The following is a 20356-nucleotide window of genomic DNA, read 5'->3' as shown; positions in this document are numbered from 1 at the left end:
TTTTTTTTTTTAAAGACATCACTTTGTTCTCTGGAAATGTGATGGACATTTGACTCTGACCAAACAATGAATTGATTAATCAGGTATTGAGTAGATTTAGAATACTACTAATTTCATTACCAATTGTTCTATTTCTTATTTTTACAATTAATTAATGAATAGTTTAGTCTATAAAATCTCAGAAAAGAGTGACCAAAATGACATCTTCAAATTGCCTTAACAGTCCAACCTGAAGATTTGAATTTATTGATAAATCGATCAACAGAAATACATCTGCAGCTTAAATTTGTCCATGAATAGTTTAAATCAAATGTGAGAATTTGCTAATGTTCCTTGTCTTAAATTTAATTGAATATATTTTGGTTTCTGACTGTTGCATAAAAACACCCTGGGCTCTTCTTCAAATAGTTCTGATAGTTTATAGAACAAACGATTATGATAAACGATTAATAATCTGCAGATTAATTGATAATAACATAGTTGCAGCCCTTTTTCAATAAAATAGAGCAGGAAAAAACATTCAATTATCACATTGAGAGGCTGGGACAACATCCTTTTTTACATTTTTGTTTGATAAACAGCTTTAAAAGTTTATTCAGTTATCAAAATTACTGGTGTAACTTCCTGTTGATAATTAACTAAATTATTTCAGTTTAACAGCAGATTAATCAACAATGAAAATAATCTTTTGCTTTTTTGATATCCTCTAAGAAGGTTTGATGTAATTAAAAGTTACATTAAATATTTACTTCTATAAAACGAGGCTGTTTCCACTGTGTCAACTGTTTGGATGTTTTGTATTTTGGAGAACATGAAAAACCATAAACATAATAAAAACCATAGACAAAATAATGTCTATGTGAAAAACTGTTAGTGTGCAGTCACGTGACAGAAGTCGGCCTTGTCCTGTTTACACCTGTCGATAATTAACTTGCACACATCAGTTAGTTTTGACTGTTTCTTCACCCTAAACTCCTAAACACTTAAAAAACATACTACTGCTACTTGAATAAAGTATAACCGTTAAGCACACAGTGTGTTTGAGCTGCTCGAGCGCCTTTAACGCCTCACCTGTTGGGAGGTGAGCCAGCAGAAGCGCCATCAGGATCATATTTCCCATCTCGTTGCTCCTTACTACTCCGCGGAAGCTTCACCCCCAGGCGACTCAAAATCCACCAGAAATCCTGAATATTTGGATGAAAACGGCTTGTGTCCGCTGCTCTGCATAGTAACTCATCCTTACATTTAACACGTCATGTTAGTGCAGCTGTGTTTACTCTCTGAGGTAAAAGACGATGTTTACACTCGCACTGAGGAACAACTTTCCCACAGGGAGAGAGAGAGAGAGAGAGAGAGAGAGAGAGAGAGAGAGAGAGACAGAGACAGAGACAGAGAGAGAGAGAGAGAGAGGGAGAGGCGGATCGTCCCCCCTCCCCCTCCAGCTTCATGTGACATCATTGACCCCGCCCTCTCTGACAGGTGCAACATGGAGGAAACTAAAAGAGAAGCAGGAAGAGCAAACAATTTGTGATCACCTTTGTTTGAAGTGAAGGTGATTACCGATACATGCCTAAACTGTCTTTTTCTTAGATGACTAATTATCTCAATATAAAAAACTAGATTTGGCCTACTTGACATTATTCTCTTGAATTGAAATCGTAAATTTGGTTGAAGAGAACAATAGCAGAGCCACGGCTGAAAGACTGCCACTGAAATATATTCGGTCAACTTTAAACTAATGAAATAATTTAATAATACAAAAAAAATTGATTTTCATTGAAAAACACGTACAAATGCAATAAGAGGCCTACCTTAAAAACTATTAGTTTGTAAGTGTGTGATAAAAATAATAATCATATGTCTCATACATTTCTTTATGTGTTATTTTCTCCAAAGGAACTTTTTCAGTACTATTGTCTTTTTCAGTGCCAATACAGGTTCAGGTTTTTATTTCAAAGCCAAATTGTTGTTTTCAATACCAAGAAGATAGATAGATAGATAGATAGATAGATAGATAGATAGATACTCCCATTCTTTTAGACAGTCTCTTTTATAGTTTTAAAAAGTATGACAAGGGCAAGTAACAATGGAAAAACAAACAAAATTCCTCATGTATTAATTATCTGCTGTGTTTCAGTGAGTTCAAAGCTTCTGATGAGTTTCCATGGCGGATAAATAGCTTCTTAATGTACTGTAAATGTTGACATCCAGTCCATTAATAGTTGAATTAGCATGCACAATCTGCATCCACTGAAGGAAGTAGAAGCATGTCAGCTCGCCTGATTGTTTCATTTATTCACCAGTGACAAACAGTCCATGTGTAATGTTCACTCTCGGGATGAGTCATGTTGTGTTGGAGCTCTTTGTGCGAGGATGTTCTTCAGGAGGTGGGCCCCAGCCAGCTTTATTGACACAAAACAAGCCCGCCTGAGGAGAGCTCAAGTGCTGCTCTCAGCTCGCTGAAGTGGGCTGAAAAATGCTGCGTGGATGAAAAGCGTCGCCATCACATCTGTGTCTGGCTTCACGCTGAACCTCGAGACAAGTTTTAAATTCCTTCCTTGTCAGTATCTGAGAGGAGACACAGTACCTTTCTTCCTCTGTGTCTTGGAATTCAGCGTGTACAAAATGTTGACACTGTTGCGGGCGGTGTAAGAAAACGTTACCAAATGTTCTTCTGTTTTGTTTTTATCCACATTTAGTCTTATTTTGTTTTATATTAACAGTGGTAAACTTGCTGGGACAGGACCAGAAGGGTGAAGCTAATTATGTCACATGATATGGTAGCTGACATAGTAACATGTTTTTCTGTAAATGTTTTGGAATGAGGTGCCAATGAATACTTTATACAAACATTTTAAGCTGCACTCATGCTTTTTAAGATAAAGTGCGCTGAGTGTGTGTAGTTGTGTTGTCAGCAAAGCTCTAGTGTTTGTTTAGTTGTGTAAATTTGATAAGCTATGATAAAAAGCACAGGCTTTTATCCAAGATACAATACACACACTTTATCACACAAATTGTAAAACACAATAACCACTCAAACATCCGATTCTTTGTATTTTATATCAAAATGAATATTGTCAAAACTATTGAAATGCAGATAAATGCAAGCCTGTAGACCAGTTTCAGTTATCAGTGGAAAGTGTGGAAATGTTAAGAAAGAAGTCACACTAAAAAAAAAAAAACACTGAATTTATGCTTACAAAAAATGACTTATTGACAAAGTTCTGATATAGACTTAACCAACCTACCATCAGTTACACTGCCGGTCAAAAGTTTGAAGACACTTAGACATTTCCATTTCACTCCATTATAGACAGAATACCTGCTGAGATCAGTTACATTGTTTGTATTTTACCATGGCAGCGGTTTTCAGAGTACATTATGTCCTTCTCAGTTAGTTTTTTAAATGATGTCAGATTAGTAAACAGAAAGTGCCTTTGAAACATTGGATGAATGGTTGCTGATAATGGGCAATGTAGATATTACATTAAAGATCATTAAAAAATTGGATGATTTGCTGTGACTGTTGGATTGTTCGGAAACTCTCGGCCGAGATAATAAACATACATCAATGTAGACAGCGGGAATCTATTTTGCGTTTTCTTTATTGAAAAAGTATTTAACCAGTGCAATTAATAATCTGCAGAACCAATTCAAGGTACAGTACTTACGGTACATACAGTACAATATCAACAACAGACAAATGCAAATACAAAGTAAACCTGAGTTGAGTGAGAAGTAGATCTGTAGGAAAATACTAGACTGAGGCATTATGCAGATAGAAAAAATGGCAGGTAATAATAAAAAAAAACATATTGGCACTGGTTATACTAAATTCAGTCACTCAACTCAACAAATAAAACTGATGTACACAGCACATACATAACATCTGCAGACTACACACACAGAAATAATTCATGCACATGATTTAAAGACATTGTAGACATGGCCGTACATGCTGCTTTGTGCACATTTCTCAGCATTTTCCATCCACTCTGCTTTTTTCAGTGCAGTTATTTTCAGAGAGACGAGCCAGACTTCATGCGACTGATGGCAGAACAGTTAGCTTCTCCTGTGTAGCAAGAAGATGGTTTAAACAGCAGTGCCGGGCAGGTCGAGACTGGGAAACCTTGTCACACTATGAGAGAGCCTCTGCTCAGTGCAGTGCTCTGTTAAAGAAATACACCAAAAGCCATACATTAGAGACTTTGCATTCATGCTCAGCCTGGTGCCTCAAATTATTTAAAAAGCATATAGCTCAAGCTGTGTTAGTAATTAAGACAGTGAAAGATGTGTTTGGGATATTTGGTAAGCCAGTTAGTAAGCATTTGTAACACTGTAATGGTTGCAAGAATGAGCAGATTATACAGACTTACATTATAAGTGCAATTTGCAATTGCTTTTGTAAATCTATGAACAAAAACCATCACAGCTACGTAGATAAAATCATGACACGACTAAAATGATAGGGATTCAGTGTTAAGACCAGGAGTCTTGTATGTTAAGAAGTTTACACAGGAGATGATTAGCTTATGTACATTGTGTTGTCAAACATTTTCAACACAAAGCTGGTTTTATTCTATTTTATTCTTATTGTCAAGAAAACCCTTTGACAAGACCAAAACAAAGAACACCTCTCAGTACTTTCTGACTTCACTAATCTGACGGACAGTGGTGCTCAGCCCCAAATGCGTGCCTACTGAAGACGAAAATCATAAAACACCTGTCACAAATAATTAGTTTGCGGTATCTTGTTATCATTAAATAGGTAACCACAATTTCCATTCAATTTTAATTACCCACCCCCTCTCCCTCTGCCCTGTTTAATCTATGTTTTTCTCAAATTTAGTGTTGTGTGTGTATTTGTGTGGAGAAAGATTATGCTAGATCATGCTGAACTAAAATGTACTGTACGTGCTCTGTAAACATGCATTTGCACCCTCAGACCAATAGGAGGCTCCTGTTTAACTTTATATTTCTGCATTGCTGATGAGAAGAACAATTATGGCAATTCTCTACAAGTGCAACAGTGTGCCTCCCTGATGTGTTTTTAATAGTCTACGGACCGTTTTCGACCCTTATGTCATTCCATGTTTTTGTTGACAATAAGAACATTATAGAATATACAGACTTACCCTGTAACTATTGAAAGGATTTAGAGGCTCTTTCCAGAAAAGATGAAGAGGAAGGAAGTCCTTGTTCCTGCTACAAGTAACTCACCAGGTTTCTGCTCCTGTCTCTCTCCTCTTGGCCCCTCTGTAGTACATTGGACGTTCCCTGGTGGGGACGGGTGTAACAAAAAGGCCTCATGGCTGGTTCAGTTGTCCTGTAACGCTCTGATCTGGGAGGCTCTACAGTGCGGTACCGGTCTGTGGTTGGGTCAGCCCTGCGGTACCGCTCCGCCTCCCACTCAGAGTATGGAGGCAAAGGGTCCTCCTCTTCTGGACGGTTGCTAGGCGACCGGCTGTAGTAACTATCGCTGCCCTTTCCTCTGGAGCTGCCTTTAGAGGGAGTGTCACTGTCTTCTTCTGGTCTACAAGCACCACTGTTCCCGCCCCGCCCCCTGGCCTTGCTGTCCAGCACACTCCTGAGGAAGGCGTCGTCGTATCCTTTGCTTCGGGGCGGTCGACAGGGACGATCACTGTCCCATGTGTCTCTTCTCTTCTGTGGTAAAGGTGAGGGGCTGCGGCGGTTACAGCCATCATCTTCATCTCTGTAGTGATGCCTGGGAGGGCTGTAATCCCGCTCGTAGGCCAGGTCCGGATGCTCAGCGCGACGACCCCGGGAGCCATAGGACCTGGCAAAATCTTCCAGCTCATCCAGGGAGCCGGTGCGCCCTCTTCTGCTCAACGTCTTCCTCTGCAGGTGCTCTGAGCGTGGGTTCCACCTACAGCCAAGAAGAGAACACACAGAGTTTGTATGGTAATAATAATAATAATAATAATAATATTTGCATGACACTTAGACACTTTACACAACAAATTAGGTCAGTAAAAAGGTCAAGGTCAAATGTATTAATAGACACACACACACACACACACACACACACACACATGTATATCAAAGTAGAATTAAAGATCCAATATAATGAGCACTTGAAATGGCTGGAAAACTGTTACTTAGAGGTAGACAGTGCATCCTTAGTGGTGATGTCATGATGTGGGTTTACCAAAGATTTCAACCATTAACATAACAAATGTTGTTACAATCCTCTATTCCCTGACACCATCATTATACCTTCTGTCGAGCTCATCGTCTGAGTGGTTGCCTCTGTCCCGTCTGTGCCTTCGGCTCTGTGTATGTGGAGCGGCTCTCAGCACTGACTGGTCGTCTAGGTCTGCAATGGGCGGCAGCGCCTTCATCTGCACCGTCTGATAGGTGTGTCTGAAGTCTGTATTCCCTCCATCGTGAAGAGAGCTCAGCTCTGAGAGGCTACTGGCTGTTGGCACAGACACATCAGTAGAGCAACATTTTCTACTTCCTACCATAAAAATCATGTGCAAAACATTTGTCAGGTAAGTTTTTTGTAACTGCCAGCTGGAATACACAACTATAGCTGATCGAAGATGTCAGAGTAAGATCTGGTCGCTAGTAGTGCTGTGTCTGTGTCTGGGATAAGATCCTAGTAAATGCATAATCTACATTCTAGCTTGAGGTTGTTACGACTATATAATCATGAGCACTGATTGTAGCTATCTGCTGAGGGCAGAAATCATGTGCCACCTCAAACTACTGTCACCAACAATTTAGAAGTCTGGTCATATTATTTCCTCTCTGTATTGTCAACAAATTCTATGAAAGAACCAAAACCAACAACAAAGCTTGATTTAGCTTATTTCTGTGTTATAGACCTTAATTGATGTCCAAAAACTATTGAAACACCTTAATCAATCAATGTTTCTCCATTGCAATAAACATGGAAAGTTTACTATCAGTCAGTCCACGTATGTCACACACACAAACGTCCTTTCTGCCATAATACTGTCCGCAGCGCCAAGTGTGTGTTACTGTAATTGACCGCTGAAAATAGTCCCCAACAAATCTAGTATTTACTCCTGTTTGAGTAACTTTTACTAAAAACTATAATGCCCAGCTTTGTTACAAAAATAAAATAAAATAAAATAAAATATAAATTTACATAAGTGACCTGATTTTAGTATTTTTTTATATATTCAGTATGAACCAGTTGACTTGGGGCTGAGAACCACAGACGGACTATAGACCAGTGTATGAGACCAATTTGGCAAATCATTGACCAGAAACATCTTTTTCCGTTTACAGTTGGTTATACAGACAGTGTTAGGAAAATGAATGTAGGTATTAATTGGAAACGAGCACTCCTTGATTCACACAAACCATGCATATTAACCAAACATGAACACTGTCATACAGCCACACAGATGACAGACAATGGCCCAATCTGTGCAGGCTTACGTTTAAGTGCAGCCATCTTGGAAGAGGGAAATTGACCCAGCTCCTTCTCTATGAAGTACAGAACTTTCATTGAGTCCTGGTCTGTACTGGCTTTCAGTCGATAACCACTGCGCGCTGTGGATGTGGACACACATATACAGTACGTACACACACAGGGACTTAACCATGCAAGGACCCAAACATACACATATGTGTCCAATGCACGTTCTTCCAAAGCAGACAACAAGACTCACAGTCAATTTGTTAGGACTAGTTTTAAATAGTAAACGTGCATGTGGCAGACAGACATTTCTGTCATTTCTATAAAGGTTAGAGACAGACACAAGGATGAGGGATGGTAGATGAAATGAGGGTAAGTCAAGTCAGTGTGTCTGAAAGGAATTAAGAGCTTTCATTGTATCTCTGCACTTTATAAACTGTTTTGTTGACACTCACCTCCAGCCAAGTTATTCTCCACTGAGGGGATAGAGGTGATTGTTGGCTCCACGTGGGATGAAGGGACCTGCGGAATACCGGCAGGAACACCAGGAATGTAGTAGGGATACACAACCTGAGCTGGCGGTCCACTCTTTGCCATCTTTCCTGCCTCGTATACTGCACAGGAAAACAACACAACAATAAACATGCAGAGTGGAGTGCTGTCACTTAACGTAAATAAAGAATGTGTTTTATTTACTTGTCAAGTTGTTTGTGTTACTTACAGTGTCGTGGACAGCAGCACGTGTCAGGACAGCAGCAGCAGCGGACATAACAGCAGCAGGAGTGAGGACAGCACTGGCACCAGCAGATCCCCATCAATAACAGGAACAAGACACTGCCCAGGACTACAGATCCAACGAACACCCACTCTGGAATATAGACACAAACTCACATGAAGTCATCTCCATTTCTGTGAGGCATAGTAGGATTGAGTTTAAGGTATGACACAGATTTCTTTACTCTGACATACGTTAGCTAAAACGTATCCATCTGTGAGTCCTTATCGTCCCAGATATAACAATTTTCTTTTTTCTTTTTCATGTTTTGGTCCTTAATTAGTCAACATTTGCTACTTAAAGCTGCAGTAGGAAGAATGCGAAAAAATTCTGAATTTGCAGTAGAGTGAGGCCTCTTCCTGCAGCTCTCCCTCTCCCCTCTGAGCTGCATGGCCAGTACATGTACAGCCAATAGGAATGCTCTGTCTCTCTGAAATGACCTGTGGTTGACCAAAGTCTCCTTTGTTTCCTTTAAAATGTGATTACATCTCTGTTTTATTCAACACACATATCCAACAAACCATTTTCCTTTCAAGTGTGAATATAAGAGGTGACATCATCTACAACTGGAGAAAAAAAATTGACCCCTCACAGGGATTAGTTAGTAAATATTACAACACATGGATGGACAGGTTGAAGAAGGACTCTGTTGTAAGAGAATGTAGATGTGTTCATGTGTGTGACACACTTATGATGTGTATCACATCTGCGGATGTGCACAGCTATGTTGAGTATGATATTTAGGATGAGCATATGCACATTGGTATACATATAATATAATGCAGAATTATGTATGTGTGGAAATCAATAGTGATAAAAACAAGCACATGGAGCAAGGTTGTTGTGTTTTCACATCTCAGAAATTACTTTTAGTGATTTCACTAATAATTTGTAGATACGATTTTTATGTTTAAAAAAATCTACACAAATCAGACCCAATTGTAACAAATCAGAATTTTCCTTTATAAACCACACAGATGTTTCTGTCTCCCCTTTGAGACCACAGAACATTAAAAAGGAAACTTCAGGAAAACTCTAGGGAACTGTGAGTGACTTTTATCCATTGTCACATCTCCAAAGCATCCAGACCCTAACAGCACACTTCCTCAGGGTTGGCCCAGAATCCACTCAAAAAACCTTCGCTAAGTCAACACATTTCCCAAGAGATCAAAGATGATCACTGTGAGTCTGTGAATCTTTCTCTATGTAGCTTCAATATCTGAACTTTCTGGACATTTACCTCATTTTGACCATAACCTTTCAACACAAGCTCATGCATATACATTTGTTAGTCAAAGAGATTGATTGGTAAAGACAGTGAAGCTAGAAGATGCAAGGCAGTGAGACAAAAGTGCAGGTGAGGTGCCGTACCTGGCATAAACTCCACATCAAACTCAGGTAGGAGATCGTCCTGCTGACCTGTCCTGCCTGCAGAGAGAAGGAAAGCACAGGGGAAGGGTGGCAGAGGAAGCAGAAAGCAAGAGTCAAAAGGTCAGCAGAGTGGATGATTACTGGTTGTGCACTAATTGAAGATCTGACAGGACAAACTTTTTACACAAATTATTCATGTTATATGCTGTCATGATAACACATGAGGACATTTTATTAGCCATGTTATAGCCATATTTTCTTTAGCCATTAGCCACTGAGGTTCTAGGGAATGGTATTGCTGTTTGGTCCAGACTGAAAATATTTCACTACTGGATGGATGTACGTGAAATTCGGTACAGACATTCATGGTCCTCCGAGGATGAAGCCTCTGACCTTTCCTCTAGCGCCACTGTATGTATTATATTTCTATTTCTATGAGTCAAATGTCTCAACAATTATTAAATGGTGCGCTGTGTAATTTGGTACACACTTTCATTTCACCGTGATGATGAATTAACATAATTTTCTTTTCTTTTTTAAGATTATTTTTGGGGCATTTTAGGGCTTTATTTTATAAGACAAAATGGGAAAAGAGAAAGGGGAGAGAGGGAGGGATGACATGCAACAGAGGGCCGCAAGTCAGAATCAAACCCAGACGGCTGCGTCGAGGAGTAAACCTCTATATATGGGCTCTATTAGGTGAACTACCCAGGAGCCCCATAACTTAATTTCAGGTCTAAATTTTAATTTGCACCAAGTTTAGTTTATCACAAATACCAGAGGGGGCCAGTGGTAAAGCAGTTCATGTTGAAAATAACAGCAACATTTTGTCATATTTAGCTTCAAACAATGTTCAAAAAACTGGAATGAATTTTTGAGGGTCACTTTTTTGCACATTTACAACAATATTTGTTAACTCAGAGATATTTTAAATAGTTAAATCCAAATATTTAACATTCAGATCTACAAACTGCACCTCATAAATACTTGCTGAACTAAACATACTCCCCCTCAGCTATACTCTGTATTAAGTGCTAACAAGCTTAAAAAAGAAGGGAAACATGCTTAGGATAGAAACATAGGATAGTAACATTTAGTAGAAAAACACAAGAAAAAAAAAGAAAAGAAAAAAAACAAGAACAGGACAATTCATTAGTAGAAGTTAAAATGGAAACACAAGTTAGCGGTGGTTATGCATTTGGTTAGCTCTAAGCCACAGCTTCACCTGGCTCTTAAAGGGGGCCAAAGTGACACGCTCCCTTATAGTTGGGGGAATTGTGTTCCATAATGTACTACCTTTAATAGATCATTAATAGTGCATTATGGCATGTGGAGGTTTTTCTGAAAGGAACCTCACAGTCCCTGTTTACAACAGCTCTTGTGATCCAAGTGTGTCTATAGTTAATAAATTCCAGCAGTGGAGGTGGCGCCAGGCCGTAATGATATCAATGACTTCTGGTTCTGTAATCTCTTGGATATAAAATTTGGGATGATTATTGTCAGGTAGAGTAGGAACTTGCTGATCAGAACCCTCGGAAGATGGGAACTGTTTCACCAAATCTACTATTGATTCAACAAAGAAGGAATAAAGCACTTGTGCCAGTACAATTGGGTCTCTAACCAACAGATTGTTAATTTTTAATTTAAAAATAATAATAATAATAATAATAATAATAATAATATAATTTATTTATGATCTGCCATATTTGTTTTCCGTTACCTCTAGCATTTTCAATAATTTGGATGAAAAAGTTTGCTTTAGCCTTTCATAAAACTAAGTCTGTCTATATTAAGTCTAGAGATATTCAGAGTAATCGATCCCTATGCTTTATAAGCTTTATGATGCCATAAAGTTTCATATAAGTATTTTTTAAAATACTAACCTATAAAAATGAACATAAGTCATGTAAGTCATAGTTCAGAGTTCAAAATGCACTTTACTTTGAATCTAATTTTAGCAAGAGGCCAGCAGCGCTATATTTCTGTATTGAGTGTGCCAGTCTGGTGGCGTTGACACAGCACACTGAAACATCTACACACATGCAACCGGCACACGCATGCATGCACACGTATATTGAGATGTGCCAAGAGAGGCAGTGTATGAGGACAAAAAGGGTTATTTCTTTGAAAACTGGGGCACATAATCATTCTAGGGCAACAATTTAACATGACAGCTTTAAAAAAAAAAAAAAAAAAAAAAAAGGTTGTACACACAATGACTCGTTTGTGCTACATATACAAGATAAACAGGCCAAATAAGAGAAAAATTCAAGGCAACTAGAAAACTGTAAATACATAAAAATATAGGGACTGCAACAGGTATGCTGAGACTTAGACTCACACAGCGGGTGTTTTAGTATGTGTTTATCGTGAGGTGGCAAAGGACTACAGTATAATTACAGTAAAGACCCGTCTGATCTGTCTGGCTGCAGGGACAGACTAAACACCAGTGGCCCCAGAGTGTGCTGAGTAGACTGTTACTATGGAGGGAGAAAAAACCAGCCTACCCTTCCCACCTTGTAAAAAAAAGTAATCTTGGTTCCTTGGCACACTAATCTACATACCAGGAAGCTCGGCAACACTGAGTAACCTGAGAAAGCCGAGGAGCTATGCAGCCTTGAGAGGGAGGGAGGCAGTGAAGGATGCAGGACTGAGTAATGGAAGAGCACATGAGAAGATTTTGCAAGAAAAAGGGAGAGCAGAGGGAGTGAACATCAAAGTTAAGTCCACCCAAAAGAAAAAATTGAATCAGTGCCTGGGGAGATGGTGGGAAAAGAAACATCACAACTTATTGCTTAACACAATAAGTTATTGCTTAACACTTTTAAAGTGGGAAATATTCACTTTCTCGCTGAGAGTTCGGTGAGAAGACTGGAACCACAGTCATGTCCATACAGTAAATATTAAGCTGCTGCAGGCTGTCGGTTCTTTAGCTTAGCATTAATACTAGAAGTAGAGAAACAGCTAGCTAATACATCATATTTCTTTCCCTGTTTTCCCATAAAAAATCACAAGTTTAAAATCACAATTTATGGTTATATAGGAGGTTATGTGCTGAGTATTTTCAGTTTAAACAGACACGGTACAATGTGTTAATAAGTAAGCTTATTTGTGTTTTGTTACTTTTGAATAGAGCCAAGCTAGCTCTTTCCAATCAACTTATTAAGCTAAGCTAACCGGCTGCTGTCAATAGCTTGACAGATATGACATTTGTATCAATATTCTCATTTAATTCTCTGCAACAAAGCAAAAAAAAAGTATTTCCCAAAATGTCTATCTACTACTTTAATTTTTGGTAGGTACAATTGGAAGTTTGTAAGATCTCAAAACTTAAGGAAATGCAAATCTGGCAATGAAGGGGTTTTAAACTTTCTAATTCCAACTTCTTTATTGCAATGTGGCAAAACCCAAACCCAGTGTAGTCTTGTTATTCTCACACGTTTATACCCTTGTCTTCTTTCCTGTGAGCTCCTTATATTAAGATTAGGTGTGAGTGGAGGAGGAATGAATGAATGAGCATGCTCTAATACTACAAGCATCTTTAATGTTAGTCAAAGATAAAGGAAGAATTTGGTAATTGTTGTGAGAGTTTAGTCCCCTTTTCTGCATCTCTCTCTTTGTTTCTACAACAGCAGCAACCCTTAACATGCCCTACTCCCCTCTATAAAAGCAAATTGCCATGGTAACAGCTTTAGGACTGGCTTTGGCAACAATGGCCTCCACGTTTCTTTCTAACTGAGCGGCTCTCTTCCGGCTATAACCGCACTATACAAGTTCTATTCAAGATCTGTAGTTCCAATAAGACATGATGGGACAATTCCGCTTCCAACCTGTAGGGGGACCGAAGCGCGAAAAGTTATCTAGTGATGCTTTAAGCTACCCAGCAGTATAAAGTACACTCACCTATAGGATCAGAAACAATGCTCATGTAGGCCGTGGCATTTACACAATGCCCAATTGGCACTAAGGGGCCTAAAGTGTGCCAAGAAAACATCCTCCACACCATTACACCACCAGCCTGCACAGTGGTAACAAGGCATGATGGATCCATGTCCTCATTCTGTTTACGCCAAATTCTGACTCTACCATCTGAATGTCTTAACAGAAATCAAGACTCATCAGACCAGGCAACATTTTTCCAGTCTTCAACTGTCCAATTTTGGTGAGCTCTTGCAAATTGTAGCCTCTTTTTCCTATTTGTAGTGGAGATGAGTGGTACTCAGTGGGGTCTTCTGCTGTTGTAGCCCATCACCTCAAGGTTGTGCGTGTTGTGGCTTCACAAATGCTTTGCTGTATACCTCGGTTGTAACGAGTGGTTATTTCAGTCAAAGTTGCTCTTCTATCCGGTTGAATCAGTCGGCCCATTCTCCTCTGACCTCTGGCATCAACAAGGCATTTTTGCCAACAGGACTGCCGCATACTGGATGTTTTTCACTTTTCCCACCATTCTTTGTAAACCCTAGAAATGGTTGTGTGTGAAAATCCCAGTAACTGAGCAGATTGCTAAATACTCAGACCGGCCCGTATGGCACCAACAACCATGCCACGCTCAAAATTGCTTAAATCACCTTTCTTTCGCGTTCTGACATTCAGCTTGGATTTCAGAAGATTGTCTTGACCAGGACCACACCCCTAAATGCATTGAAGCAACTGCCACGTAATAAGTTGATTAGATAATTGCATTAATGAGAAACTGAACAGGTGTTCCTAATTATTCTTTAGGTGAGTGTATGTCAGGTAACAAAAAATAAAGTGATGTATCAATATGTATAATATTATTATCTGCCTGTGTATGTGTTTGTGTATGTCTGATTCTGTGTGTGTTGTTTCTGAGCTGTGCACGTTGCTTTCGCTGTCTGCCCATCTTTCCTCTGTGTGTTTTATTTAAATTTTTTATTGGTCCTGAGACACGTTCTCAGGTCTCAGCATACAGTTTGTAATTATATGTAATCTTGAAATAAAAACATTTGGTCACAAAAAAAATATTTGTTATATTTTTCTGAAATGGACCATTCTGCAAAATGAGCATGTATCGTTTAGAAATGAACTTTGATGAGTTTAATATGAAACATTTAAAGAAAACTTTCCCCAGTTGATCATGATCAGACTCGACGTTTGTTTGAGTCTTTACGTCACTGTATCTTGATAAAAAAATAAAGTATAGGCCTACCCAGCACCAGTAACTCCAGCTGGGCTTCATTCTTCCCCTCCAGATCATTGGCAATGATGACTTTACAGAAGTACACTCCACTGTCGCCCCACTGCAGCTCCCCAATACGTAGATCTGCTTCTGCACAAAGACCAAAAACAAGATTATATGCCAGTTTAGTTTTTAATCGGCGTATATGTTAAATTCAAACTGATTGACTCTGACAACAAACTGACCATAATGACTTAGTCAAACAGTTTTTTGAGTGCAGGATGTTTTGGTTAAAAATGTTCAATATTAGCGCTGATTCGATACCTGAGTTTCTGTAACGATACCAAAACGGTATATGTAAAAAAACATGTTAACATGTTTTTCTTCATAACCCTTTTCATCATATGAAAGAAAACAAATGTCTCAAATGTTGAAATTACATAGCAAAATCTTGATTTAAATCAGAAACAACTAATCAAAGAATCAAAAGAAGTTTTTTGTGATCAAATTTTGTCTTTAAGCAGAAGTGTAAAGAATAAGTAAACAAGGTTACAAATCTGACACTTTTTAGTCAGTTCCAAAAGCATTGAGGTTTGAATACACCTGTAACTTGAGACTTTATAGCAGTTGACTTTATTTTTTTTGTGGCATTGTAAGGCTTTTATTTGACAGGACAGCTGAAGACATATAAGGGGAGGGGGGCAGCAAAGGGCCACAGGTCAGAGTCGAACCCTGGCCCGCTGCGTTGAGGAGTAAACCTCTATCCGGGCGCCCAGTTCCCATATATCCCCATAAGTTTAAGCTGTTAACTGTTAGTGTTTTATCATTTGTATAATGTTTGTGAAGCCAAGACAAAAAGATTCATTTATTATGTTTTTGTTTTTTTACTGTAGCCTATAAAATAAAGACAGGAGGGTGTTGTTAAACGTGGTGTTGCACTGACACATCTACAAAGAAGACGGGTGTTTTGTCCTGATAAGGTTTAAGGTTTTATAAGGAGTCATACAGGAATAGGAGTGAGAGCAGGACGTTGTGATCGTGTGTGTGTGTGTGTGTGCCTACTCTATTGTAAGACAAAGACAAAAGAGGTCTATTTAGAGAACAGGAAACATGAGGCACAGTCAGCTTTGATTCCTGTGTGCGGTCATCAAACAGCTGTAGCAATTCTTTCTCTTTAATTCCTAACTTTAGGATAAGAAGGATGGCATTACTGTTAACGATGGCAATGTCCCTTCCTTTGTAGTGCTCAGCCAGCGTCATGGAGGCTCCCTGCGCTGAGGCCACAACTCGAACTGTGCGCCCGCTGTCAGAGCAATCCAGGTGGGACGTGGCGCCCAGCTCGGAGGACTTGACGCCCAGACTCTCGGACAGGGTGAAGGACTCTCGTGTGCGGTCTCGACAGTAGGACTTGTACCACCACTGGACCACCGGTGTCTGAGTAGAGGCTGTTTGGTACTGACACGGAAGGACCACAGACTGGAAGAGCATCGCAAACCGCCGCTTCTCCCGCACTGTGACGTGCACGCCATGGCACACAAACACTGACAAGAGAAGAGAGAAAATGGGAATAACTTGTTAAAAAATGTACACAAATATGTAGCGCTTTTTTCTCCCGGACACGTGATTTGACAAAAGTTCAAAACCTCAAAGATATTTGATTTATAATAAAGAAGCAAATCCTCACAGCAAATCCTCACATTTGAGAAGCAAAAAACCCTGACTGAGTTGTCAGTTTACAAGTTACACATGTCTAAAGGAATGCAGCATTATGAAGTAGCCATGCATTAAATCCTACTTTAATGAAGGTAATAATGTTCAGCTTTCCATGAGGCCTTAATTCAGCCGGGGTGATACTGAATTGTGTTATTTTAAGAGCAGTTTGTAGTTTATCTTAATTTGCTAATTATTTTCTTAATAAATCAATTTATGGTCTGGTCTATACAGTAAACGGGTAAAGCTGCTCAGTATCATTTCCTAAAGCCTATAGGACGACGTCATTAAATGTCTTATTTTGTCCGACAAAACCTAAAAATATTGCGTTTGCTATCAAATAAGAACAAGAACAGCAGCAAATCATTACAATTTAGTAGATAGAATTAGTGATTTTTGGGGCATTTTTGCTTAAAAATGTAAATAGTTCTGTTTGACTAATATATTAATCAACTAATAGTTTCAGTCTAGCCTGAGTGATATAAATAAGTTGGACAAACTATTACAAGACTGTTGTATTAAACGTTAGTTTTAATTGAGTGTAAACAATAACAGTTTAAAGAGAGGAAGAGGATGCAGATGACATCTTGGTCACAGGAGAAACATCTGGGTCTCTTCTTTGTTTCTGTGGATGATTCACAGCACCTGGGAGATATGCAGCGTCTTAATAAAACAGGAGCAAAGATGGGAAAAGAGCTGATGTGTGTCGAGGGGGGCTCCTCTGCAGCTCTCTATCAGGGTCAGGAAGGTTAAATTCCAAAGTGTGTGTGTGTTCGAGGGAGGGGATGGAGAGGTCAGACACTCGTGGGTGCTTTTTGCTTGTCATATTAGCTCTAGGTGGGGCAGGAACTCACTCTAAACATTCCCCTCAAAGACAGGAAATCAAAACAAAACAAGTCCACCAGCCTGACTCTCCTAAGGACTGTTTATTGTGTTACTCTAACAAGGACGCTTTTCCTTAGTTTGCTTACATCCAGGCCACAATTAGGATTGCAACTAAAAGTTAAGCTATTGTTAATACATTTCAATTTACCGTCTTTGGTCTATTAAATGTAGGTAAATTAAAGGTAAATTCAGATGTTGTGTTTTGTTTGACAGTCAATCAATCAATCAGTCCAAATCTCAAAGATTTTCAAATTACAATAATATAAAACAAATCATCACATTTGAAAAGCTATTATCTAATAAAGGTTTAATAAGTTTCAAACTTGTGTGTTAATGTTTGATGAGCTAAAACCTTCATAAATCAAGATATTTTAATGGTGCAAGAGTCCGGCCAGAAGAGCATCATCAGGTTTCTGCTCCACCTGACAACAAACTACACTTTATCTGCGCATTGCCCATTTCCAAGTCCACTGATGGTGGTGATGGAGCCAGATGTCTTTTACAGGATAGGAGAACAAGAGGAGGAGTGACCGTGGTCCTAAATTTCTCCCACGAGAGAGCTCTGGTCTTCCCTTTGTTTGATTTTTTCATAGACCAGTCCATTGTTAAGGCTGAGCCCCCCTCCCCCCTCTCTGTCCCACTTGAGGAGCTGAGAGGGGGAGGAGGTCACAGACTCCAACCAATGAGAATGTTGGGCCTCCTCCAGCTGGATCTGAACCGACCAATTAACTGCTAGAGATTTAAATCAAACTGTTACTCCATGAATGCTACCAGTCTGATGAGAGAGGTTTGAACTAGTCTCAAAGTTTTAATTACTGGTAGGCCTACATTTAGTTTACATCAGGTGTGACTCACTGTGGCTTGATTGACAGGTAAGAGAGACAGCTGACAGTCTCCTCTGCCACCTGCATACAGCCTAAGGCCTCATTCAACATTAGACTTCCCTTTTAAACAGTGCGTGGTCCTAAATGTCTTCCAGGTCCGAGCTCTGCTGCTGGACGCTGCAAGTTTCCTGAACACAGTCAGACTTTTCCTCTCCAAAGCTGTCACATTTCCTGCTTTTACCGCGTCTCACACATTCCTTCACACTGACTTGTTACAGACCAACACAAAAACACCGATGAGACTATGTCTTCATGTTTGATAAAGGAGTTCAATACAATTGTACAGCAACACTCAGAAACTTTGCAATAAGTGAAGTGAGCATTTTTGTCAAGAGTGCTTTGCTCACAGATCTATTTTCAGCCCTCTTGAGCATTGTGCAATTTATGGTGCCTAATTAAACATTTTAAGGTGTACATTGTAGTAGTACTAATCTGCCGATCCTTCTCTTTATTAATTGACTATAATTGGTTTATCTGTAACATGTCAGAAAACACTGAAAGTGACTGTTGTACTTTCCCACACCCCAATATGATAATTTAAGCAACTTGTTTTATTTAATCAATCTAAAACTCAACCGTATTTAGTTTATGATGGACTTTTAGCATTATTAGAAGTAATTTTAAATGCACTTAAGAAAAGCATCAAATCATTACGTTTAAGAACCTGAGACTAGGGAATGTTTGACATGACATGACTATTCTAGAAAATTGACTAAGCATGAATCAATTATCGATTGATTATTGCAGCACTACATTGGTATATTATACCTTTAAAGTACAGCTCTACCATTAAACACTGTAGGTCACAGTAAAATGCACAATCATGCTTTTATATAGTAAACTATAGTGGTATACAATAGAAATATGCCTATAACAGAAAAGTGATGAGCCCCTAGGGGATATTATTATGATATCTGGGGAGATAAAGTAGGTCTAACTATACCCCCCCCCCCCCCCCCCCCCCCACACACACACACACACACACACACACACACACTATTAAACACAATATTAAATACTAGACACTACAAATCCCACAGAAATGATGGACGTCATAACCCCCTAACGTGTAATTAACACGTTAAAAAGGGGCAAACAATTTCTATGCCACAATACTCTCGTTTAATTCACCTAAATAAGATGTAGCCTATATAATAAAAACAACCACTTCAGTGAGTCGAACTACAGATAGCTTTAAGGTGCTGGGATAAGTAGCCATAGCTACGTACATCGATCAACCTGTTGCGCCGTCGTCGTAAAAAATAACACATTTTTATTAATAAAGACATATTTAAGCGAAGAGAACAACACTTACCTGATACTCCCAGTAAAATAGCTAGCCGGTAAAAGTTCATTATACAGTCCGTTTTATAGTAAAGTGCAGTTTATCCGCATGTTGGTCATTCCGGTTGTCCGCTAACTTCTGCAGTAAACAGGACTCACTGACTGCGACTAACGGGACTGTACCACTTCATACAGAGGTGAGTCCAAACAAAACACTGATCTGATATAGGTCTACTGACAACTCCTGTTTAACATTCGATACGAAACACAACAGTTAGTGGTGTTGTTTATTTAGTTCATATTTTTATTGACTCTAATTTTAGTTTTCTGCAGCACGTGAAGCAGCAGTGCCTACCGGGCGGAGTGGAGAGGTCTGCCCGGTGTGGAGGTGGGGGAAGGAGATGGGGCACCTCCATGATTAAATCAGGTCAGACTTGGCTGTGAGTTTTTAGGAATTTTACTGCAAACAAACTGCAACATTTGACCCACTTTCTTTATTGAACTCTATTTGAATGTGCTCCACGTAAAAAATACGGTTCTTACACTCAAGAGGAATCGTTTCAAACGAAAACTTCAAGAAAAAATCCACACAAAGATCACTTTTCAGTCAAATTAAATTCAATATTTACAACAAAAAAAAGCAAAAATGCAATAACCTATACACATAGGTTGTACACACACGTTAAAAAAAGGTTTTAAAATGGATTTAAATCTAGCTCAGGCAAGTCCCTTTATTACTTTTATTCACAAAGTCAATCTGCATTGGTTATCAAAAAGATAAAAATCAAAGATAATGCAGATGTGTAATGTAATGTACTTTAACAACATTTCCCAAATTACTGCAGTAGATAGGTGGCCCCAGTATGTGAACAATAATTGTGTTAATGATTGGG

General features: G+C 39.1%; 2 protein-coding genes across 6 annotated transcripts in view; both read right to left on the bottom strand.

The window, feature by feature from the left end:
* ildr1b (immunoglobulin-like domain containing receptor 1b) overlaps positions 1 to 1355 on the bottom strand; it is a 6960-nt gene extending 5605 nt beyond the window's left edge. For both annotated transcript variants that reach the window (XM_034886302.1, XM_034886303.1), the window contains exon 1: positions 1072 to 1355. In XM_034886302.1, coding sequence (XP_034742193.1) covers positions 1072 to 1120 — 49 coding nt within the window. In that variant the 5' untranslated portion in view covers positions 1121 to 1355. The remainder of the gene's footprint in view (positions 1 to 1071) is intronic.
* Positions 1356 to 3589: 2234 nt separating this feature from the next.
* On the bottom strand, positions 3590 to 19817 carry ildr2 (immunoglobulin-like domain containing receptor 2). Of its 4 annotated transcripts, none has more exons than XM_034886294.1 (10): positions 19495 to 19816; positions 15912 to 16241; positions 14731 to 14850; positions 9561 to 9617; positions 8136 to 8282; positions 7870 to 8028; positions 7435 to 7548; positions 6238 to 6439; positions 5221 to 5887; positions 3590 to 4169 (listed from the first exon to the last, which is right to left on the bottom strand). In XM_034886294.1, exons 1-10 carry the CDS (start codon positions 19532 to 19534, stop codon positions 4134 to 4136), a joined length of 1872 nt encoding a protein of 623 aa, XP_034742185.1. In that variant the 5' UTR covers positions 19535 to 19816; the 3' UTR covers positions 3590 to 4133. The 4 variants fall into 4 exon arrangements, 3 of the variants coding, with proteins under 3 accessions (XP_034742185.1, XP_034742186.1, XP_034742187.1); XR_004658601.1 differs by having other exon boundaries at positions 4100 to 4169; positions 5136 to 5887; positions 19495 to 19817; XM_034886295.1 differs by lacking the exon at positions 9561 to 9617.
* Between the last annotated feature and the right edge of the window lie 539 nt (positions 19818 to 20356).

This window comes from Etheostoma cragini, chromosome 11, assembly GCF_013103735.1.
Source record: "Etheostoma cragini isolate CJK2018 chromosome 11, CSU_Ecrag_1.0, whole genome shotgun sequence".
Taxonomy (NCBI): Eukaryota; Metazoa; Chordata; class Actinopteri; order Perciformes; family Percidae; genus Etheostoma; species Etheostoma cragini.
The sequence above is the reverse complement of the archived record's forward strand: the minus strand, read 5'-3'. Positions and strand labels throughout refer to the sequence as shown.